Source organism: Nematostella vectensis, chromosome 3 (assembly GCF_932526225.1).
Source record: "Nematostella vectensis chromosome 3, jaNemVect1.1, whole genome shotgun sequence".
In the NCBI taxonomy this organism is placed as follows: Eukaryota; Metazoa; Cnidaria; class Anthozoa; order Actiniaria; family Edwardsiidae; genus Nematostella; species Nematostella vectensis.
The window spans coordinates 16,732,421-16,757,557 of NC_064036.1; the positions used below are offsets into that span (position 1 = coordinate 16,732,421).

At 38.7% G+C, this 25,137-nt stretch overlaps 1 protein-coding gene and 2 long non-coding RNA genes across 6 annotated transcripts; 2 read left to right on the top strand and 1 right to left on the bottom strand.

Moving 5' to 3' along the window:
- Nucleotides 1–666: 666 nt before the first annotated feature.
- On the top strand, nt 667–24,295 carry LOC5514232 (rho family-interacting cell polarization regulator 2-like). Of its 4 annotated transcripts, none has more exons than XM_048725814.1 (31): nt 667–933; nt 5,058–5,149; nt 5,432–5,629; nt 6,074–6,122; nt 7,218–7,246; nt 7,379–7,403; nt 7,825–7,873; nt 8,072–8,160; nt 8,629–8,692; nt 9,035–9,078; nt 9,349–9,432; nt 9,665–9,793; nt 9,954–10,015; nt 10,152–10,313; nt 10,782–10,839; nt 11,111–11,267; nt 13,071–13,132; nt 14,069–14,929; nt 15,625–15,666; nt 15,753–15,785; nt 15,901–16,006; nt 16,081–16,145; nt 16,261–16,354; nt 17,832–17,952; nt 18,822–18,862; nt 18,990–19,042; nt 22,225–22,321; nt 22,972–23,018; nt 23,092–23,175; nt 23,290–23,380; nt 23,912–24,295. In XM_048725814.1, exons 1-31 carry the CDS (start codon nt 907–909, stop codon nt 23,983–23,985), a joined length of 3,189 nt encoding a protein of 1,062 aa, XP_048581771.1. In that variant the 5' UTR covers nt 667–906; the 3' UTR covers nt 23,986–24,295. The 4 variants fall into 4 exon arrangements, with proteins under 4 accessions (XP_048581771.1, XP_048581772.1, XP_048581773.1 ...); XM_048725815.1 differs by lacking the exon at nt 667–933 and adding an exon at nt 1,924–2,102; XM_048725813.1 differs by lacking the exon at nt 667–933 and adding an exon at nt 4,076–4,149.
- Nucleotides 11,289–13,007, top strand: LOC125561403. Its single transcript, XR_007307446.1, has 2 exons — nt 11,289–12,229; nt 12,388–13,007. It is a non-coding gene; the product is annotated as an uncharacterized LOC125561403 (long non-coding RNA).
- Nucleotides 14,464–15,203, bottom strand: LOC125561404. Its single transcript, XR_007307447.1, has 2 exons — nt 15,091–15,203; nt 14,464–14,963 (listed from the first exon to the last, which is right to left on the bottom strand). It is a non-coding gene; the product is annotated as an uncharacterized LOC125561404 (long non-coding RNA).
- Nucleotides 24,296–25,137: the final 842 nt, after the last annotated feature.

Genomic DNA, 25,137 nt, shown 5'->3' on the forward strand with positions numbered 1-25,137 from the left:
AGACTAAAGAAGTCGTTTTAAAGACGAAAATTTGGCAGACTCGAATTCCAGTTTTTGGTGTATTGTCTATATTCCCTCCCTCATTCCTTTTCTAACTTGGCTCGAAAATGCACATTGAACCTCAGTAATTCTAGCCTGCGTAGCGGCTCAAGGGAAGGGGAGGCCGCTACGCAGGCTACAGCAATTCCTGAGTACACGCCTGACTCAGTTCCCTGCTGGAAGAGGTCTCTTTTCTCTGTATTTCGCTGGGCTAAAGAAAAGAGGCCTCTGCTACTGCAGGGAACCTACTCCATAACCTCCTTTACAGCCGTCCGCGTATGTCAGTAGCGAAAGCGCACCAATCTCCCAACAGAGCGCTTTTGCGACTGACAAATGCGGACGGCTTACAAAGGAGAATATACTGATTCAATTATGATAAAGTAATGGCTTCAGATAGAACCCGATCTGTGATATCGAAATTGATTGGCCGAATAGCTATTTGAATTAACTCGTGGTAGTGGTTTTCTACGTTCGTTATGGAGGAATCTAAGTAGAGATATGCAGAAGCCATTGTTATGTCAAGTCAGACTCTGACTGTATCACATTTTAACCTTTTTTTAATAAACCCAGACATTGTTGACTCTCTGACGTCATGGTATACCGCCATTTATAAACTACTTCAACGGTTTGCATAAATAAGGTCCGAAATACACAACGCTTAACGTGACGCGAAAAGTTTGTTTTGAATACGCATCAAAATGTCTTTAGCTTGCCATCTCCGCGTACTTCCGCTGGATTTTATGCTTATGAGCTAGCTATTATGACGCTGTGATTGTACGTCCGATCGCTTAACTCGCAGAAGTGATCAAAATCGTCAGTTCCCAGCGGCAGAGAAGATGACAACTCGTAACATACTGCCCTCGTGAGATGCTAAGACTGTGGACAATATGTCTGGTAAGACAACTAATTGAATTATAGTCGAGATTTCCTTATGTACAATCCTGCTATGAATTGCTCTGTTTTTATGTGTCAAACAATCGCTTTCATGCCGTCTTTTTCGGTTTAATGGGTCATAATTCTACATACAAAGAATATCGATAATCACACGCCGAAATTAGTGACACGCGAATGCATGCTCTGTTATTTCTAAATTTGTGAGTTTACAATAATGCCTATGGTATAATAATAAAAATCACCTCTTTTTGCGATTTTGTCGAATTCCTAACGACATAAAATTACGTAGAAAGTTTTTGGGCTTTTGTTTTCAATGATGATATCATTTTCCGTTTCGGTTTCTTGGCTTTGAGATATATCAATGGTTGCGCACAAATGATGATAGTGACAATAACAATTGATTGTCATTGTGTCCTTCTTTCATTCATAAACAAGCATAATATGACTTGTTTATCCCTTCTCGACCTTTATTTATTTTTTTTTTTTGTGGTTTGTTATTTTCAGTATAGTATCACTGACCCTATAACTCTATCGTAGCGACCCCCGGCCATCTTCGACTTATAAAGTAGGTTTACAAAAAACGGGGACTCCCTGATAACTTGTTTTTATTTTTGTCTGCGTAATTTAGTTCCATTTTGATTTTTACTCTGCAAAAATGCATGTTTATACGTTATTTTTAGAGAAGGATTTTAGAAAAAATAGTAAACTTGAAATGAAAATCTGTTTCCGCGTTCTCGGAGAAATCACGTGCGATTGTCTATTTCCTTTTCGTTTCATTGTTCATATTGTCTTGATTCATTTGACAACACGTTTACAGCCAAAAAATGATTTTAAATTGTTTTTTTTCGCTTGTTATAGTAAACAAGAATAATTTGATACTCTATATTTATATGTATAATTTAGATACCATCATCACTTACTTCGTCCGATTGATTTACATTAGTAAATCTGTCGATAGTTCTTCGGAAGCCGTTCGTGGCATGTCACGTGTCTTTTGACATGAACCAGCGGAGCAGAAAGTAAATAATGAACCCAGCAGTAGACCCATGAGTAATGCCGGCCTAAATGTCGAATATTCGTTGCTAAAACGTTATAACATTAATTAGGTGAACCCGTTAGTTTTTCAACTGGACACCAATGACCTAAGTTCACCACAAAAGCTTAAAATGGTGAGTATATGACGAATATTCATGTCACCGCATCCGGAAGATGGTAAAAACTTTCTTGATTGTCGACAGGAAAGTTCTTATGTACCATTAATCATCGCATATGTAATCCTATGTATTGTATGTTAAGCTTGATTTTGTTTGACTATCGAGTTCAGTGTCTTTTGTAAACCTAAGCGCGTGCTTTAGTTGTATTATTCTTATTCGAAAGGCAAACTATCAAAATTTAAACTCGAGCTTCTCTCGAACCTCGAAACAGTTCTACTGCGAAGATTTACTTATATACTTTTTAATTTAGAATACTTGTTGCTAAAATGATAGAGTTTACTATATTAATGCTTTCTAGATTATACTTCCTATGTGATAATAAGTTTAACTGTTTTTTTCTTGCTTAGCTTCTAATGTATAGTCCTAATCTCTCCGTTTGAATTCCTGGCTGAAAGATTCTGCGGTTCTTTACACTTCCCTTTCGGATGTTTATGCTTCTGTGCAAGTATACGAATGATGTACATGTTATAAGCGTATTTCTAGTTGACCTCATTGCTTTGATTTTCTCTATGAATGCGGGATTTGTTCCTTTGCTCACGGTCAAATCTTAAGGCCTGTTCTAATAACCTTCCATAGCCCTCAACCTCACACTTATATATGTATTGTGGTTAAGATTTAAAGAATGTTATCCAACCGCGAATTACTTCTTATAATCTAGTAATCAGTAATAAAAAAAATAAGCAAAAACTGTTGCTTTTCCAATATTTGTTCCTTGTTACCTAATCTTATAGAATTTCAGTTTCCTTTCTCATATGAACAAATATGCAAGATTATACTTAAGGTAATTCCCTTGAATTGCACTGCGCACCCCTTCTGCGCATAGTGGCACGCTCTGTTTGTTCAAATTTTCTGGTATTAAGTGTGTGCGCGCACCACAGTTGTACAAGAAAACAAAGCAAAAGGTGCACGTTTTTTTTTACTTGAAATCGCTTTGACAGAAAAACGAAGTAGGGGTTACCCCCATTTTTTATTTGGTCAAATAGTTTAATATATACGGAAAATGATATACTGAAAGAAGACTGTTTAAATAGTGGCGAAAACAGTGTCTTTTAGTGCGATCTCTCAAATGTGATTTGTTTTGAATGTTAGCTACTACAGTTTTTTGTTTAGGAGATCGGATTTTGGCAGCTCGACAAACAGAACTTAATTTTCTAAAGACTATAGAACTATTTCAAGGAAATTACCTTAACCAAGTGCACTGGTGTGTTTTCATGAATGTTAGTCAAGCGAATAAGAACTTTTCAGATTTACCAACAGACACTGTGAAATAACAACTGTGTAATGCAAACAGTGCACATTGGTTTACTAAAACTATGATAATTATATTTAATGAATTTTTTTTGTATTTTTGTGAAGATGTTCAAATAGGCAAATTGTAAATAATAGTTAAAATGTTATATGTCACAAAACCCTTATCCAATCTGGTAGCTGTTTATGAAAAAATAAAAAATAAACTGTCTCGATAAAAATATGCCATTCAGCAGAGTCTAAATACTGTAATGCTACTGGGTTTTCAAAAATTGAGTATCGCCTGCACTAAAGTATTATGTTGTCAAAAAGTTTATATTCGCATACCATATTTTATGTATAATATTTATGTATAACACGCACTTATGTATAACATGCACTTATGTATAACACCCTGATTTTTGAGGCCATTAAAAAAAAATAGAAAAGTAACAATATTTGACAAAAATCCTAGATGAGAAGTGTGTTGAAAAATAATTGTTACATCCACCTTGAAGACATTGAAAACAAGAAGACTTCTTTCTCGCCCGAGTCCTTCACTCCATGCTCTCTAAACTTTTTTGCTGATTTAGATTTGGTATGTCAAAACATCACCTTGCTGAGTTTAAATAACTTGATGAAGTTATTCACAGATTGAAATACTCAAGAGCTTTCTATTGTTTTAATTATTATGCAAATTTGTAACCTCTCAAACAAGAAGTTTTTCATGTATAACATGTACCTTGGTTTTGGAGGTCATTTTCACATGACAAAAGTGTGTATTATGCATGAGTAAATATGGTAGCTGTACTGAACAAAATGATTTTTATATTTAAAACAATAGTTCCGTTGTATTTTTGTATATGTGTTTATGATATTTCCACATGTTTTCTATTTAACTGTCCTAGTGTTATTTCCATGTAGGTGGCTGAAGGGCTTTTGATAGACATTATTTCAATAATACAGTGTATATATATCTATTTTATTATACATTCTACTGTAGCTCTGCTTGCTTATACAAGTAGTCTTAATAAACTGCTAAAAAGTAAGATCAACAATTTCAAACACATTGATATCTGGAATTATTGCATTAACTGTAAATAAGAAAGACTTTTTAAGATTGGATATGGTAGGGACTTTTATACACTTATATAGGCTATAGACTCTTGAAAATATTTGTAAATTATTTTTATTTTTTAAAACATTTTGGTAAAGTGAAAAGCCTTTGGTATAATATTGCTGGGTTTTGTCTATTCGATCAAAAAGTATTCATTGGAGTTATTTTTATTATATTTAAATTCTTTGATTGTTTTGTCTGTTCGCTTGAAGGTGTCAGCAGGTAACATGAATTTTAATGAGTACAATATTTTAGAGATCCATTTTATGCAGATAAAAATAGAAAGTCTCATGTTTCAATAAAACTGTTTTATTTTCAACATAATATGGTGCGTCTGAAGCCTAGAGTTTTGATATTTTTTAAACACCAATAAAAAAAATCAAAATGTTTCAAGGCCCAAGGCAAAATCCCTCATAATAGACTGAAGTGTTAGTCATCCAAAATTCAGGACATTCATTAATGCAAAGTAGTAAAAAAAAACATTCTAAATTTGTATATATTTAGATATGGAAGTTCTGATATTGTGTATGATTTATATCCAAATAAATGTATTTGGTTCTATTTAGGGCAAAGAAAATGGAACCAGAAATCCTAGCCGTCATTCCAAGTCACTGCGGATGGAGCGTGGTTACTTTCATGTTGAAAACCAGGCTCAGCGGTGAGTAAGGGGCAGGAATGATGAAGACCTACACTTCCTCCCTCCACCCCCATAACACACACTTTTGTAGACATTCTTATCATATTAACAATGTTTTGCTTGAGAGAGAGCTTGGGAACTTGCAAGTCTATCAATACTATACAGTTCCAATTTAATTGCATTATATCCCTCAGTTATTTAGTGTTGCTGCTGGCTGTAGCACTATCCCCTCCCCACTCGACCCCACATTTTGCTTGAGAGGTTGTGTGCTCTAATAACTGAGCTTATGCAGTATATTCTCAGGTCTCAGTCATTTAGTGTCGCTGCTGGCCGAAGCATTAAGCCTATACCACTCCACCCGGCGCCGGCAGAGCTTGAGAGAAAACACTCACAAAATGTGCGGAGGCGACCAACAGGCTTGTTCAGGTCCAAACCTGCTGTCAAAATTCCAAGAGTTGAAAGCACCCTCAATATGTTCACAAGGCTACAGTCAGCCCTGGGGTATGTAGCAGTAGTTCTGTTGTTCTAATGATGAATAGAAATTAAAATCATTTTGTAGATTTAATCAAATGCTTACATCAAAGTCCTTTTTCAGAAATCATTGTAATAAGACAGCCCTGAACAAATCTATATTATTCCTGTAAATTCTTCAAAATCTTAATCTCACATTTTTTAAAAATATTTCTGTACTTTTTACCTGTGGACACCCCACTAGCCTGTGTGGTTCTACTCTAAAAACCCTGCCCCTTTGGCACAGGCTTTAATGCTTTTGCCAGGGGCATTGGATTTAGCAATAATTAAAAAAATAATTGACGGTTCTTTAGCAGTTTGACTTCTTTTAAGCAGTCAAAATCCCTCTCTTAAAAGTGAAGAGTTAAGGATTAGTAGTCATTATAACAATGTTGTACTAGTACTGGGGGTGCTGTTTGTTTGTTTTTTGACTAGGGAGTGTGCAAAGTACCTTCAGGGCGCTCTGAATAGTGTGGAACCAAAGGTAGGTGGAGTTGTTCCATCTCCGTAGCATTATACTGCACCACCATAGCATTATACTGCACCACCATAGCATTATATTGTGCCATCATAGCATTATACTGTGCCGTCATAGCATTACACTGCACCACCATAGCATTATACTGTGCCATCATAGCATTATACTGTGCCATCATAGCATTATACTGTGCCATCATAGCATTATACTGTGCCGTCATAGCATTATACTGCACCACCATAGCATTATACTGTGCCATCATAGCATTGTACTGTGCCGTCATAGCATTATACTGTGCCGTCATAGCATTATACTGCACCACCATAGCATTGTACTGCACCACCATAGCATTATACTGTGTCACCATAGCATTATACTGTGCCATCATAGCATTATACTGTGCCATCATAGCATTATACTGTGCCATCATAGCATTATACTGTGCCTTCATAGCATTATACTACACCACCATAGCATTATACTGTGCCACCATAGCATTATACTGTGCCATCATAGCATTATACTGTGCCATCATAGCATTATACTGTGCCACCATAGCATTATACTGTGTAGCATTATACTGTGCCATCATAGTATTATACTGTGCCATCATAATATTATACTGCACCACCATAGCATTATACTGTGCCTTCATACATTGTACTGTGCCACTATAGCATTGTACTGTGCCACTATAGTATTATACTGTACCATTATAGCATTATACTGTACCATCATAGCATTATACTGTACCATCATAGCATTATACTGTGCCATCATAGCATTATACTGTGCCATCATACAGTATATACTGTGCCCTCATACATTATACTGTGTCACCATACAATATACTGTGCCTTCATAGCAATATTGTATACTGTACCATGATAGCATTATACTGTGTATAATGTGTAGTATGGTAGCATACTACAGTATAATGATTTCTTTTTTTTTTGTGGGGGGGGGGGGGGGGGGAGATTATCCACTTTACTCCCCTAATATGCCCTTGGATGGAAATGGTCCACTACTGCTCTGCAATCATTATTGGTACCCTACTTTGTTGCATGGTTTTTGTTCATCTGATATATGACTCTTTTGTAGAGAAAGCGGCTTGTGGAGCAGAGAATAAGGTATGTATTTTACTTATTATAAAGACTTCTTATTACTGCCGTAAGCCTGTCTGTGTTTATTTGGTTTACACTTCTTAAATACGATCATTTCTTCTTCAAAAGTAAACACAACAACTTTGTCACTTTTTTCAGGTTACTAGAATCAAGACTTCATGAGGTACATGTGTTAGCTAAAACCATGTTTAAGAGCTGAATCTGTGACTCTTGTTGTACAACACCTTAAAGGGAAAGCCAACAAATAATGTATTCAATTTTACAGAAATTCCAAGAAAATAATTCCATGTCTTGAATATATCAAGATCTGCTTTAATTCATACAATTCAAAATTACTGAAATTTTACTGGAAAATCCAATTTAAGCAATCATTTGCCCATCCTAGAAGGTGTATGTAACCGCCCTAAAATGTTCTGTCTGATGAACATAAATTAGTAAGGGGCCTTGTTTATAAACAATTAACATGTTGCAGCATTTTTCACTTTCTTCTTGTTGTATTTGTTTGGTGTATTGTTTTATTCTATTCTTTCTCTGGTGTATTGTAAATTTTATTTTATTCTTAGTCTGGTGTGTATATTTTTTAGATGGATGACTTGTTTCAGCTTTATTTGTATGAACAAAAGATAAGAGAAGGTATGGGCTGTAGTAATTTTACTGTATTGATGGTTTTGTATGGGCTACTTGACTGTAAACAGACTAATACAGCATAAGTTTTCTGTGGGCCATGTTAACACAACAAGCTGCCATTAGAGGAGAGGCCATTAAGAGACCAAATAATTATGTACTACATTTTGTTACAGTATGGTGTTATAGTTCTCAATAAATCCACAGGATCCAAGAATCTAATGGATGCTCTAGTGGACCAGGGTTCAAAAGAAGGGCTTGCCAAATGCAAGACAAGTTTTAAAGAGTGTACTGAGGTAAGCATACAGTCTTTAACAAGCTTGGTTGCAAAGGCTAGCATTGTAACCAAGGCTTTGTTGCCAAAACTATTATGGCTACCAAAACTTTGTTGCCAAGGCTAGCATGGTAACAAAAGCTTTTTTTGACAAGACCAGTATGGTAACCAAGGCTTTGTTGCCAAGGCTAGCATGGTTACCAAGGCTTTGTTGCCAAGACCAGTATGGCTATCAAGGCTTTGTTGCCAAGGCTAGCATGGTAACCAAGGCTTTGTTGCTAAGGCCAGTATGGTTACCAAGACTTTGTTGCCAAGGCTAGCATGGTTACCAAGGCTTTGTCACCAAGGCTAGCATGGTGCAGGATTTGTGTGACTTTGTTTGCCATTGCTTCTCAACCTCATTTCATATAACATACTGTGTACAATTCTATGTTACAGAGAACCCCCCCTAGAGCTCCCTTAATCTAAATCAACTTACTTTGTTCTGCAGAGGTTATGTTCTTTAGAAGAGGAACTTGAGAGCAAGCTGGGAATTTTCAGATTTAAAATTGAAGGTAATAATTAGGTCAGGAATTTATTTACTGTATGACACTTACAAAGCTGTAGCACACCCTTTGTTTAAACCGACATAAACCTAAAAAAGAAATAAAATAAATTTAAGGCTATTGATTTACCTAAGCTTTTTGTTGAAGTTTCTTATTCTCAAATTTGAATTTGGCAACTAGGAAAGTTGTGCTGTTTTGTGTTTAGAACACAGTACTGTACATGCATCGAATGCAGAGTACTATGGTGTATGCCTTATTTTGGCACTAGCATCCTTGTTGAACATGTAGCATTCTGCCTAGTTCTACCTTTCATAGTGAAAAAGGGTGCCATTAACCTTTGTTCTTCCCAAGGTCTTGTGGGTTTTGGACGTCTCTGCAGTGGGGACACGTACGATGTGAGTTTGCACACTTGTCACAGTTTGGATTTGATACTGCTCCATTGAGAATTTGTTCATAGGCTGTGCGCATGGGCAACTAATCTCCAGCCCTTTCTTCCCTCCTCCGACATGACAGAATTTTTCATACATGCTTCAGACTCCTTTAAAATGGATGATTTTCACTTACTTTCCCTCTTTTAGCTCAGGGGTCGACGTAAAATGAATGTCCCTTTTCAATTTGAAATGCAGGTTAACTAAGCTACTAAGATGGTTTATTTTTTCCCCAAGGTCTTCATCAAGCATGGTTTCTCCTTCAAATGGAAGTCTCGTTGCAAAGTAGATCGAGAGGGTCAAAAGTGGATTGATGGAGAGGTGAGTGTGAAGAGTAGCCAAGGCTGATCTCTATGGTGTCATAAACATATGAATTATCCCCTTTAAGAATCTGCCTCACCCTCGTCGCATGCTCCTACAAGATTCTTTGTTAATTATGTAAAACGTTTGGTCTATTTAAAGAGCAGCAAAAAAGATCATACTTGCTAGTCAATTGATTATTGCATGTATTTTATGCTTCTCAATTGTTTTTTTTCTCTTGTTCTATTCACAGTTTACCCTTCCTCCTGGTATTAATGATGAGTTATCTATGCGTGTTATTGAAATGCGTAAAATCCAAGCAAATGTGTCTGTCGGTAGCGTAGTGCTGAAGTCGCGGAACTACATAAAGGCTAGGCCTCAGGTTTGTGCAATCTCAGATGCTTTAGCAATGCAAATTCTTCAGTCTCGCTCTATAAATACCGTCTTATGGCTTTCCATGGGTACTTTTTTAGATTAATTGCTACATTAGATGTCAATCAAAATTATTTTATAATATGTTCTTTCATGTGATTTGTCCCCAGTCTTTCTCGGTTCCTCTGAACAGAACAGGTTCCATGAAGCTGAAACTAACAGTTGAATGGAGGTATGTCAAGCAAACAGTTTTTTGGCGTAACGGTCCTTTCCACACTTGCTTGTGCCAACTTTAAAAAGTAATCAGTTTATTTTATTTAAGACCTCGTTTGCAATGATTTTTGGTAAACATACGCGTTTTTGTCTAGACCTTTCTCAGGAACTGCTGGCGAGAACACGCTAAGGTCCAAGAGACCACAGAGTTTGCTCTCTGAAGTGATTTTTGTCCCAGGAAGCCCAAATCAGGACTCGCAAATGTCAGTGTCTACCAGCCCTGCACATAGTGCCAACAGTGATAGACAACATAACAGGTATGCTTATAACATTACCAGGTAATAGTGTAGTGTATCCATGGAAACAAGTACCAAGTATGCTTAAATAACAGCTGTGCACATAGTGCCAACAGTGATAGACGCTATGAAAGACTTGACTCAATGACACCTCTAAGGTCTTACGAGGAACATCAAGGAAAGCGGTCAAACACGGCCAACAGTTTACCAAGAACATGCTACGTGTATTAAAAAAACATCCTTCCGGGACATAAACGATTGTTGTTATCGTTGGTTTACTGTTCTGATGACCATATTTAAACGGAAGTTTAACCAGCACTGTACATAGCGACTACGCTGACAAGTGACGTAAAATATTCGCTTGTACTAGCCTTGCAAAGTGACCGCAGAAACAGGTAGCAACATAGATATACTTTGTCACTCTATGTGGTACCGGTTAGGTTGTGGTACAGCTTTTTGCCCCTCTGGTAACAGTTTCGTTGTTTTTAGTAATGAAGGTCTAGACGAAGAGGAAGGAGCAAGCTATAAGATGTCGCCAGCAGAGCGGGTCAGTATGCCCCACAAAGTCTTACAATTTTATATAATTAAACTTATAATCCAACGCAACCTTTTCTCTTTATTAGACGATCACAATGTTTAAAATGATAATAGTTATCAAATTAAATTTCAGTTTGATGTATTCACACTGCTGGCAGTTCTTCAAAGAAATTCCCTCCTTAATTTTTCTTTAACTTCCATTCAAGCAGCACCAAGCGGCTTTATTGCATATATTTTAACCATGCGCACTATTGCTGACAATATTTTTTTAACTCTTTCAGCATGTACCAGTTGCCATTATCGAGGAGGTCCCACCTGTTTTTGAGAGAAATTATTCCTTTGATAATAGCATTCCTGAGGAGCCTGAGGAGTTCCGGCATTCAACATCCTTGGACCGCGCCCTTCAGCATCTTATTCCTACATTCCAGACATATAAAGGTAAACCCCGTCTTCTGCACTTTATTCTTACGGTCAGGACTTACAAAGCTAACATAAGATTACAGGACATACAAAGGTAACATAAGATGACATGACATACAAAGGTGACATAAGATGACAGGACTTACAAAAGTAACATAAGATGATAGGACATACAAAGGTAACATAAGATGACAGGACATACAAAGGTGACATACGATGACAGGGCATACAAAGGTGACATAAGATGACAGGACATACAAAGGTAACATAAGATGACAGGACATACAAAGGTGACATAAGATGACAGGACATACACAGGTGACATGAGATGACAGGACTTACAAAGCTAACATAAGATGACAGGACATACAAAGGTACCATAAGATGACAGTACATACAAAGGTGACATACGATGACAGGACATACAAAGGTACCATAAGATGACAGTACATACAAAGGTGACATACGATGACAGGACATACAAAGGTAACATAAGATGACAGGACATACAAAGGTGACATACAATGACAGGACATACAAAGGTACCATAAGATGACAGGTCATACAAAGGTGACATACGATGACAGGACATACAAAGGTGACATAAGATGACAGGACATACAAAGGTAACATAAGATGACAGGACATACAAAGGTAACATAAGATGACAGGACATACAAAGGTGACATAAGATGACAGGACATACAAAGGTAACATACGATGACAGGACATACAAAGGTAACATAAGATGACAGGACATACAAAGGTAACATAAGATGACAGGACATACAAAGGTGAGATGACAGAACATACAAAGGTAACATAAGATAACAGGACATACAAAGGTGGGATGACAAAACATACAAAGGTGACATAAGATGACAGGACATACAAAGGTGACATAAGATGACAGGACATACAAAGGTAACATAAGATGACAGGACATACAAAGGTGACATAAGATGACAGGACATACAAAGGTGAGATGACAGAACATACAAAGGTAACATAAGATGACAGGACATACAAAGGTGAGATGACAGAACATACAAAGGTGACATAAGATGACAGGACATACAAAGGTGACATAAGATGACAGGACATACAAAGGTTACATAAGATGACAGGACATACAAAGGTAACATAAGATGACAGGACATACAAAGGTGACATAAGATGACAGGACATACAAAGGTTACATAAGATGACAGGACATACAAAGGTAACATAAGATGACAGGACATACAAAGGTGACATAAGATGACAGGACATACAAAGGTAACGTACGATGACAGGACATACAAAGGTAACATAAGATGACAGGACATACAAACGTGACATAAGATGACAGGACATACAAAGGTGACATAAGATGACAGGACATACAAAGGTACCATAAGATGACAGGACATACAAAGGTAACATAAGATGACAGGACATACAAAGGTGACATAAGATGACAGGACATACAAAGGTGACATAAGATGACAGGACATACAAAGGTAACATAAGATGACAGGACATACAAAGGTGACATAATATGACAGGACATACAAAGGTGACATAAGATGACAGGACATACAAAGGTAACATAAGATGACAGGACATACAAAGGTGACATAAGATGACAGGACATACAAAGGTAACATAAGATGACAGGACATACAAAGGTGACACAAGATGACAGGACATACAAAGGTAACATACGATGACAGGACATACAAAGGTAACATAAGATGACAGGATATACAAAGGTAAGATAAGATGACAGGATATACAAAGGTGACATAGGATGACATACTTTTTTCTCGTTTTTTGCAGATCAGTTTAATGAATTTAATTTAATGATTAGACAACTGGAAAAGATCGAGGAACTGTTGAAGGTAACGTACTGTTTCAAAGAAAATAACAAACCTAGCCAATGCCGCGACTAGCTGACTAATCAAAAACAGCTGAGGGAAAATTACGCGGAGGTTGTTGAAATACCCACAGCGGTGGAGAAGAGTGACCTGTATGTGTCATCAGTAAAGGAATCTGTATGGCGCCAGAATGAGGACAAAATTCGGTTGGCAATTCACGTCCAAGTACACCAATATACATATTCATACCCTAACACTAACCAGCTAACCCTAATTATAAATCTCACCTTGTCTATATTAGTGTACTTCGACGAATTTAAAACACAAAGCTTGATTTTTTGTTTTGTGTTACTGATGATTCCGTATAGTGATAACGTTGGTTTCGTGCTCTCATATTTTGATGTCTAAACTTCAGCCTTACAAACCATACAATGTTGGTTATATGAACCGTGGACTATTACACAACGTACCTTCCATCAGTCGATGGCTTCGCGGGTTTTCTGTTAGTATAGTTATGATAATTCGCAACTTTTATGACGCAGTTCTCACTTAGCAAATAATCGCTTTAATGATAACAATAATAACACTGAAATGCTCTAATATCATACTTATTTTCCACAGCCGCATTTGCCCACGTGCATGAAAGATATAAGGCACGCAAGAGTTCACATAATGGCATGTCCTCTTAGCTAAATTAATATAAGCTCAACTAAAGCTGACGATAATCTCTGCATCGAAAGTTGGGATTACGATCGTTTGAACATTCGTTGTCAATCAATATATTCACTTCAAACCAGATCCAGCTGTATAAGAAACTCCACTTGGCCTTGAGCTATTTTATCCCTTCAGCCAGAATCATTTGGATACAATTATTTTCACTGATAGTCATTGCGATAGATAGCAAACTCGGCTAAAGTTGTCTTCTTTTGCGGTTTGATAAATGTGATCGTTGTATTTCAGAAGTGCAGTCTGTCTCGCTCCTCCATCTCCATATCAGTAGAGAGCGCACTGGAAAGCTTCGACTTCCTGGCGGAAGATGCTGAAGACACAGATTCCATCCCTCGCAGCCTAAAAAGCGACAGCAGTTGGCACCAGGACACCGGCTACAACAGCACGGATGATTTTGGCCGTGATAGTGGCGAGGAGCTTGGGATTAAGGCTATTGCATCGCCCTTGCGGAAGAACCAGTTTATGCAAGAAACTATTGTTGAGGCGTCGGAAACCGCCTCTTCTAGTGCGGAAAGTAAAATTGAACGTACTTTTGATACATCGTTTAAGAAAGCAGCAAAAGTTGAGACTTCTTTTGGGGAAGACGGAGTTGTTGAGACGTCTTTTAGAGAAGAAGCTAACGTTGATACTTCATTTAGAGACACGGCGAATAAAGAAACGTCCTTTAAAAAAACTGACAATACCTGTGTTGAGACTTCTTTCGGTGCTGAGGAAAAACCCGAGATAACTCCAAAACTCGAGGCAGCCCAGGGAGCGACGGAAATGGCGAGTGAAGAGACTTCTTTCAAAGAACCTGACAGTACTTGTGTTGAGACTTCTTTCGGTGATGAGGAAAAACCTGAGATAACCCCTAAACTGGAAGCAGCCCAGGGAGCAAATCAAAGCGTTGAAGCAGGTCTTGCCCAAGGAGGGAAGAAAGTCAACTCGGGTGCACAGGGTGTGAGTGATGCAGGTGCCCGCGAAAGTGACGAGGGTGCTGCTGATAGGAAGAACATGGAGGATGTGGCAAAGATGTCACGGTCGACCAGTCCCAACCTATCATCCACGTGCAGTAGTCATGACGTCACCGTCGGTAACAAAGCCTTGGATAAGGTAGGTGCATATGACGTAACACAAGGACGGTGCCCTAGAAAACGTCACTTTAGTTAATAAATCTCGTGATGAGATTTGTATGATAAGATATTGATAAGATATGTACGTCACACAGTGGGATAAGACTTATTTACTGTATGATGCCATCGTGGGCAAAATACCTTTTGGACCATTCTATTGGAAGAAGGTGCCACAGTCCTGGGAGACAGTGCTGAATAACGAATGCGCATGCGCGTGTTCTGGCGAAAACAAACAAAATCTCAGTGTTGAATCGTTCGAGTAAAGGTACGAAAGGCTGACTTCGGTCCCTTTTTCGACTTACTGTACAGCATTAAAACCATACTCTGTACATAAGATGACATACTTGTTTGATAATGAGGAAGTCATAAAGAAAATTTTAGCCTTAAGTTTGGTCTAGTTTTCTGAGCATTCGCCAAAATGTGACAGTTCGCCGGTAAAACGGCGTATGACGTTATAAGAATTAACAAAAAGAATAAGTGATCAAGGTATATATAAATATGAACACTTGATTTAGTATGCAATTTGTGCATGCACCGTAGGGCATGAGCTATGTCTGAATAGCGTTGAGTATTTTCTCATTGTGAACCTGTTTTCTGTGCCCCTTTTAGGTTATTCATAAACAGCTTCTCGTTTTTGCACTCTAGTTGATTTATCTTTTCTCTTTCCATGTATAGGTCATTCTTGCTCATCTGAAGCTGTGTGAAGAGCTTACAGGGGTATGGAATGTTTTTATTAAGTGAGTTGATTTTCTTGATCAAGAATACCGGACAAATGCTCACTAAAGCTATTTTTTACCTTGCAGTTTCTCGGTTCATTTGGTCCTATGAAGTATAAGGTAAATTCAACTATAAGATTACGAAGTATTCCCTACTAAAATATGTCCAGGAACCCTTCCACTGGCCATGTTACGCCACAGTCTTTTGACATTTTATGTTTTAACATGTTTCTAGGAAATGTCCGCGCTGACCAAGCTACGACACCAGGCGCGCGTGTTAGAGCTTCTGATCGATCTAGCTTTGCACCATGATCATACGGAGGAAATACCGCTAGAAAAGGGTAGGTTTACTACTCCTAATCTAACTGTCGTGCTGATTTGGGATCACTGATTCACTTTCCATTCCTTTCTATAGCATGTCCTGGTCTTTTCTCGAATGTTCTCGTCTGCTCCATTTGGCAAGGCAGTTGCAAGTCTAGCGTGAGTAGGCACAGCGTTTTTGATGTTAATACAGCAGTATACTGGCGTGGCGTCAGTTGGTTAAAGTTATCTATACTCCGCTTCTCAATGTTTTTTTTTATATTTATCCGTTTAGCCCCTGTACGTGGTTGCTAAGGACCTGAAGACTTCACTCGAGGAAAGGTTCGACTCGCAAATAAAGCAAAGCTACAACAGGGTCGCTCATAGTGGTAAGAAGATACAGGATCTTTTTTTTTTAACTCGCTACAACAGCTTATCAACTTAGCAATAACCTATCATTCCCTTCGTGGTGATTATTGAGTCTGCGCACATTTCGCTGCATGAAAATTTTGCAACTTAACAACCATGTCTGTTTCTAATAACAAGACAGACACCATTATCACTAAGTGTTATCAATGAGTGTTATTTCAGTATGGGATTTTCGAGAGACTTTTTTTCTTTCATTAATGCCGATCTTTTGGCATGTTTTAAACACGTGAATCACGTAATAATCGCGGCAATTTCATTTTGCGAAAATTTCTGTATTGTGAAATTGAATTAACACATTGACCCCTCAACCGGCCTGTACCGGCTTTGGGAAGTACCCACAACCCAAAAAATTCATAAATGCAAAATAAACACAACAAGATGAAAATACTCCGGCATCAGTCTAAGGGATAAATGGTATTGAAGATATGCATCCAACCAAGGTGTTGGCAACTACTCTTAAGCCAAATAATAGCACAGGTTCTAAATTTCAAATCGAACAAGGAAAGAAAAGCAAAATCACCCCTCTCAATAAAACGCTCAAAATACCACACAAGGGAGAGAGAGATCAGCAAACACAGCTCAAGACACAAATAGATACCTTTATTCTGATCCTCCAGGTTCATTTCCATGGCCTCAAAACACAATGTCCACTACTTGAAGGCTTGTAAAACCATGAAGATGCCTTTACGGATTGCAAAGCATCCTGGGAGATCCAGGGAAAAATTCACGAGGGGAGGGCCAGTCAACACTCCTCTCCCCAAAGTCAGATGGTTTTTTATAAGTCTTTTCACCCCGAAGCCAAACAAATCAATTCCAGGTCATACAGACCCAGAATAGCAGTGTAAACAATTTTGGAATCAATTTGGTTTCAGAAAAGACAGCATTAGGAGAGCTGTGGTGATTCATTAGAAAATTATTTTCTCATCCAGCCAAAGCCAAACAAGAAAAAATCATCATGAATCCACCTTTGCTTGCAAATATCCATTAGCAAAGCACTCAATTATACCCCAATAGACTTCATGATGTCCTGAGACACTCTCCTAATATGCTTATAGTTGTATCTTTCATGAAAAATACAAGCAACCATAAACTTGTGCTAGCTTTAGCACAACGACGATGGATTAAAAGTGAGGACCGCAAAGCACTGTTGGAAAGTTTGGATACCGCTGACTAGGTGCAGCTGTGTTTGACTTTGACGGGCTGTATAAAACTCAGAATAGGGGGGGGAGGTATCTGTTTTCAGTCTGTTTTTTGTAAATTCAGCTCAAAAATAGCCAGGAGTCAATGGGTTAACGGTAAAGTTTTTTATAAGGTTAACTTTTTCTTTTTTCCCCGCCTTTTTATGTCCGTAAGGGATTAACAATGGTGTTCATTAGCTCGGCAACGTCATATTCATTATTTAACACAATTATTTTTTATTTGATTATCTCGCCCCAGTTTTCCCAACCATCATCTGCCGGATATTGCATCAAGACCCGGATCTAATGGACGCTCACCTAGAAGAAGATGACGTCATTTCCGTCTACCAATATGAGAACTTCTTACTTGACCATTCAAGGTAAGAACAACACCTGGTTGGCCTTCGTGTGACCGCCCGGAATCCGTCAGATATCGTTAGTGCATGTCAACGATGCCTGTTATTGTTTGCATCCAAAAGTGGAGGACAAATTATTTGAAGAAACTTCAAAATAACCATCAAAAAACAAAGTTTGATACGTTATATGCCTATTTTGATAAAAAAAAATATATAACAAGACAAAATGGCAGCTGACTTAAAGTCGTTGAACTTCAGAATAACCATTCACATGGCCATCGACCTATTGGTCGTTTAACTTCAGAATAACCATTCACACGGCCATCGACCTGTTGGTCGTTGAACTTCAGAATAACCATTCACATGGCCATCGACCTATTGGTCGTTTAACTTCAGAATAACCATTCACACGGCCATCGACCTGTTGGTCGTTGAACTTCAGAATAACCATTCACACGGCCATCGACCTATTGGTCGTTGAACTTCAGAATAACCATTCACACGGCCATCGACCTATTGGTCGTTGAACTTCAGAATAACCATTCACACGGCCATCGACCTATTGGTCGTTTAACTTCAGAATAACCATTCACATGGCCATCGACCTGTTGGTCGTTTAACTTCAGAATAACCATTCACATGGCCATCGACCTGTTGGTCGTTGAACTTCAGAATAACCATTCACATGGCCATCGACCTATTGGTCGTTTAACTTCAGAATAACCATTCACATGGCCATCGACCTGTTGGTCGTTGAACTTCAGAATAACCATTCACATGGCCATCGACCTATTGGATATTTTTCAAATTGCACATACATTTTTTTGTTGTTGTAGCTTTGTTGTTTTTGTGTACGTGTTGATGATAAAAATCTATTATCTTGCTCGTTGTAGGCATCACTTGTCCAAATATATCGACGAAGTAGCATATGAATGTGAGTATTCTTGTCCGCCAAATATATTTATTTTTTTTACTGCTTTTTTTTCTTACGCTTCTCTTTCCTCTCCCCCACAAATGTTTTCTAAAATAATAGCTAATTCATGTTGTACTGACGTTGATAGTGCTTATAAGCAGACGTCTGCTTTCCCCGGAGAAGGAGGCCGTTCTAGCGCAGGTATATTGCCAAAGACTATGAAACCGACTTGTGAGACAATGTCCTTATTATAAGTTTTGCATATTTGGATACTTTTCATTTTGCTTTAGGAGTAGAACTGGACCGTTCTTATTATAGGACAAATTTCAGATTTCAGTTTCAGAGTGGAAGTTCTTGTTGTAGGACGGATTGAGTTTCAGGATGAATCAAGTAGATGTTATTTGTAACAGAAGTTTACATCCTTGCAATTTTTTTCCCAGGCTTTAACTAGAAAAGTTTGTTAATGATCGCAAGCCTCAGATATTTGTTTTATTTGCTTTGAGTGCAGACGGGATTTTTCATGTGTCCCCGTTCTAGCTACTGCCCTGTTTTCATCGATTCGTCAGACAAGTCGGTTCCTAGTCTTAAATAATAAGAGTTTACAAGTATTCCGACAATATGTGTTTCCTGTACCCAGAACTACAATATTGCTTGCGTGTAGCTACCTGGGTGCAATCTAGGGATGTCATCAGTAATAAGCTGTTACCTGTTCGGTGCCATCAGTAATAAGCTGTTACCTGTTCGGTGTCATCAGTAATAAGCTGTTACCTGTTCGGTGTCATCAGTAATAAGCTGTTACCTGTTAGATGCCATCAGTAATAAGCTGTTACCTGTTCGGTGTCATCAGTAATAAGCTGTTACCTGTTCGGTGTCATCAGTAATAAGCTGTTACCTGTTCGGTGTCATCAGTAATAAGCTGTTACCTGTTCGGTGCCATCAGTAATAAGCTGTTACCTGTTCGGTGCCATCAGTAATAAGCTGTTACCTGTTCGGTGTCATCAGTAATAAGCTGTTACCTGTTCGGTGCCATCAGTAATAAGCTGTTACCTGTTCGGTGTCATCAGTAATAAGCTGTTACCTGTTCGGTGTCATCAGTAATAAGCTGTTACCTGTTCGGTGTCATCAGTAATAAGCTGTTACCTGTTCGGTGCCATCAGTAATAAGCTGTTACCTGTTCGGTGTCATCAGTAATAAGCTGTTACCTGTTAGATGCCATCAGTAATAAGCTGTTACCTGTTCGGTGCCATTATTAATAAGCTTTTACCTGTTTGGTGTCATCATTAATAAGCTGTTACCTGTTCGCTATCATCAGTAATAAGCTGTTACTTGTTCGGTGCCATCAGTAATAAGCTGTTACCTGTTCGGTGTCATCAGTAATAAGCTGTTACCTGTTCGGTGCCATCAGTAATAAGCTGTTACCTGTTCGGTGTCATCAGTAATAAGCTGTTACCTGTTCGGTGTCATCAGTAATAAGCTGTTACCTGTTCGGTGCCATCAGTAATAAGCTGTTACCTGTTCGGTGCCATCAGTAATAAGCTGTTACCTGTTCGGTGTCATCAGTAATAAGCTGTTACCTGTTCGGTGCCATCAGTAATAAGCTGTTACCTGTTCGGTGTCATCAGTAATAAGCTGTTACCTGTTCGGTGTCATCAGTAATAAGCTGTTACCTGTTCGGTGTCATCAGTAATAAGCTGTTACCTGTTCGGTGCCATCAGTAATAAGCTGTTACCTGTTCGGTGTCATCAGTAATAAGCTGTTACCTGTTAGATGCCATCAGTAATAAGCTGTTACCTGTTCGGTGCCATTATTAATAAGCTTTTACCTGTTTGGTGTCATCATTAATAAGCTGTTACCTGTTCGCTATCATCAGTAATAAGCTGTTACTTGTTCGGTGCCATCAGTAATAAGCTGTTACCTGTTCGCTATCATCAGTAATAAGCTGTTACCTGTTCGGTGCCATCAGTAATAAGCTGTTACCTGTTCGGTGTCATCAGTAATAAGCTGTTACCTGTTCGGTGCCATCAGTAATAAGCTGTTACCTGTTCGATGTCATCAGTAATAAGCTGTTACCTGTTCGGTGTCATCAGTAATAAGCTGTTACCTGTTCGGTGTCATCAGTAATAAGCTGTTACCTGTTCGGTGTCATCAGTAATAAGCTGTTACCTGTTCGGTGTCATCAGTAATAAGCTGTTACCTGTTCGATGTCATCAGTAATAAGCTGTTACTTGTTCGGTGCCATCAGTAATAAGCTGTTACCTGTTCGATGTCATCAGTAATAAGCTGTTACCTGTTCGGTGTCATCAGTAATAAGCTGTTACCTGTTCGGTGTCATCATTAATAAGCTGTTACCTGTTCGCTATCATCAGTAATAAGCTGTTACTTGTTCGGTGCCATCAGTAATAAGCTGTTACCTGTTCGGTGTCATCAGTAATAAGCTGTTACCTGTTCGGTGTCATCAGTAATAAGCTGTTACCTGTTCGATGTCATCAGTAATAAGCTGTTACCTGTTCGGTGTCATCAGTAATAAGCTGTTACCTGTTCTGTGCCATCAGTAATAAGCTGTTACCTGTTCGGTGTCATCAGTAATAAGCTGTTACCTGTTCGGTGCCATCAGTAATAAGCTGTTACCTGTTTGGTGCCATCAGTAATAAGCTGTTACCTGTTCGGTGCCATCAGTAATAAGCTGTTACCTGGTCGGTGTCATCAGTAATAAGCTGTTACCTGGTCGATGTCATCAGTAATAAGCTGTTACCTGGTCGGTGCCATCAGTAATAAGCTGTTACCTGTTCGATGTCATCAGTAATAAGCTGTTACCTGGTCGGTGTCATCAGTAATAAGCTGTTACCTGTTCGGTGTCATCAGTAATAAGCTGTTACCTGTTCGGTGCCATCAGTAATAAGCTGTTACCTGTTCGGTGCCATCAGTAATAAGCTGTTACCTGTTCGGTGTCATCAGTAATAAGCTGTTACCTGTTCGGTGCCATCAGTAATAAGCTGTTACCTGTTCGATGTCATCAGTAATAAGCTGTTACCTGTTCGGTGTCATCAGTAATAAGCTGTTACCTGTTCGGTGTCATCAGTAATAAGCTGTTACCTGTTCGGTGTCATCAGTAATAAGCTGTTACCTGTTCGGTGCCATCAGTAATAAGCTGTTACCTGTTCGGTGTCATCAGTAATAAGCTGTTACCTGTTCGGTGTCATCAGTAATAAGCTGTTACCTGTTCGGTGCCATCAGTAATAAGCTGTTACTTGTTCGGTGTCATCAGTAATAAGCTGTTACCTGTTCGGTGCCATCAGTAATAAGCTGTTACCTGTTCGGTGCCATCAGTAATAAGCTGTTACCTGTTCGGTGTCATCAGTAATAAGCTGTTACCTGTTCGGTAGCTCAAGCAGTACGGAGAGGTGCCGCTGACCAGGATCTGTTTCTCGGCCGTGCTCTCCTTGCTCGTTGATAAGGACAGGCACCTCGTGCAAGCAGCAGGTAAGAAAAACACATTCACATGTTGTCTATATTCACTTGGTGTTTGATGTTTCATTATTGTGGAAACACAACTATCGACCTTTTCCTAGATCATCATCAAGCTCCTCCGCAGGCGTCTCGCGTGGAAAACGAGTGGGGCCTGGATTATTGGTTAGGGGATTTTGTCGCCCTCGCCTCTTCCGGCTTCCTGTTCCCGTTCAACTCGCCACAGGAACCCCAATTCATAAACATACTGAAAAAGTAAAAAAACACTCAAGATGCCTGTGGAGGGAGCTAGATTATCATAACGATAAGGATAGTATTTCTATCATAACCATAATCATTTCTACATCATCATCATCATCCCATATGACTTTCTTATTATCTTCATTATCATCACCATCATAATCAGCAAAAGAGTCCTTCAAGCAACCTTTAGTTTTATCCAGACAAATTATGTGGAACTTGAAATAACCAACTAAAAAAAGTTCTACAAAGTTCAATCGAAAATATGGCAATGCTCCCAAATCAGCCGTTGAAAATGGATGCTTTCTCACACCCGGTATTTTACTAAGATGACAAAATAGAGGCTGACACGAGACTTTTTAATAAACTCGCAATAAAATTGCTGATTTGTGCTCATCCCTTGTGTATTTTGATCATTTCTTTAGAGTCGTTCCTGTGCAGTTTGATGAAGGATAGCGACGCAAGGCGAAAGGTTTTTAAGACTGTGAGCTTCCCTTAGGATTATCACCTGTCAAAAAATTTACATGTCTATTTTTACTCTGAAGGCGGTTACCCTAGCAACCGAGGCGATGGAAGAAAGCGATGACCGTTTACGAGAAGGCGCGTGTCTGGCGCTAACAGTCCTTCAGGTAAAGGTAGCAATAAAACTCTCCTCCAGGTAAAGCTGGGTAGTGTCGTTATGATTTTCTCATTGTGTTTGGCCAGGTCCCTGTGTGGTTATTATTGTTATTGTGTTTGGCCAGGTCCGTGATTGCATCGCGCAGCTACTCTACCTAAGCAGATGCGATGTCCCGAATGTCAAGGCTGCAGCCAAGAAGGCGTTAGCTGCATTCGGTAAGGGTCCCCACCTTCACTTCTCCTCTTCTTTACTTTATAGACACAATTTTATTAGGGATTTGGTTTAACATTCTAGCTCACATAAGCACCAATCCCTAAGTTGTTCGTAGTTCTTACCTGTTTCCTGATCTAATATTTAGTTTCTAGTTTTCCCCTTTTTGGTGGTGTGTGTGTGTGTGTGCGGGGGGGGGGGCGTGCTCGGTCACCGCATATTCAGTCTGTGACTGTGACTCATCTGGTTACGACTAACCCCAAATAAGGCTACCACACATAAGAAATTATTCCTCGTTAAATCTACGTACTCTAAAGGCTGATTTAGACAGTATGATTTTGTCGTACGAGACTTGCCCGCAACAACTCTACAACTCGAGTCGTAGAGTGTAAATCAGCCTACGACTCCGCTTGGACGTTCGGCTACGAGAGCTGTAGTGTGTAATTAAGAAGTAAGACATGTAGTAGGCAGGTCGCATACGACTAAATCAGCTGTCTTATTCCGTCTTAAGATATTCGACCGTGTTGTCTTCGCAGGTGAGGAGGGTGCAGGGGCCATGAAGCAGGCGCCATTTTCCTCGAATGCTGGGCTCGAAGGTCTTCTCTACTAAGCAATCCACGCATTCCTATTCCATTCCACGGTTTTCCCTCCCAGGACCAAGAAATCCGACTCATAAAGCAGTTGAAAGGGAATTCGGGGATTTCAGAAACCTAAGAAATTTATTTAAGAGATGCTCAGAATTATTTACTTTTCGCTTAGAATTATCAGAGAAATACGACTATAAGCGATACCGATTGTATTGGATTCGTTATTGCCTTGGCGAAATAAGCCAAAGATGTATTGCTATTATTAAGAGATTATATAAAAACGTACAGAATTTTTATGTCTTAAATGATTTTTAATTAAAGGATGTGATATTGTTTCGTTTTCTTTTCTGTTGAGGTAGTATTCGCGTCCTATTATTCATAATGTATATACCTATTTCAAACACAATACGTTGCTTCGCGGGTGCACCCTTTAGAAATAGGTGTAAACCTGCAATATAATCTTACTTAAACCTTGGATAAATCAGGGCATTTTTATAGTGCACGACCCATACCCCTTTTTCTTTTAATGAGTTTGAAATCTTAAAATACACGACTTTAGCGCCTTTTTTTATAATAAATCACATTAGTTGTCTATAATAAAATTAATCGCTGTCTTTTTAGTCATCTTATAAAAGTAGCTATAAACAAATCTTTCTTGATGTTACTCTTGTCATTTATACACGAATAGAGAGTTTCTTATATTTTACCGCCTCCCATTTAATTTTGTCTTTTACCGTGCTAACTCAAAAGGGCGCTGGATAATGCAATTATCCCCCTTAAATGGGGTGCCCCCTTAATTCTATCTTGAGCCTCATGACTTTTAGACTGGCTGCAGATACTCACCCCCCCTTAAAAAAACTATGAGGTCACAGGTACTCACACCTCGCCCATGCTTCAGTCACTCATCTGTAGCATGAACAATTGCATCTGTGGATTCCATTGTGAGATCATTATGCACAACTGTGAAACAAAAGGATCTGAACCGGCAGAAAATCAAAGCCTTTGCTGACACAAACTGAAATCCTGAATTTCTTTTGGGATTGTTTTATTTCTGCATTTGTTCTCCCAGATAATAATTGGGACAAATATCATATCAGACCTCTGCATTCATCACTCATAAAAGAGCTTTGACTCATAGTATAAGACCAGAGGAAGGTACGTAGCTAAGGGGGTTG

Bases quoted from the DNA above. Each gene is read 5' to 3' on its own strand.
- LOC5514232 (XM_048725813.1), top strand. From the start codon at position 4,102: ATGTATAACATGTACCTTGGTTTTGGAGGTCATTTTCACATGACAAAA. The intron at 10,314-10,781 runs GTATGCTTATAA...CGTTGTTTTTAG, and splicing joins AGTGATAGACAACATAACAG to TAATGAAGGTCTAGACGAAG. The intron at 14,930-15,624 runs GTAGGTGCATAT...TTCCATGTATAG, and splicing joins GTAACAAAGCCTTGGATAAG to GTCATTCTTGCTCATCTGAA.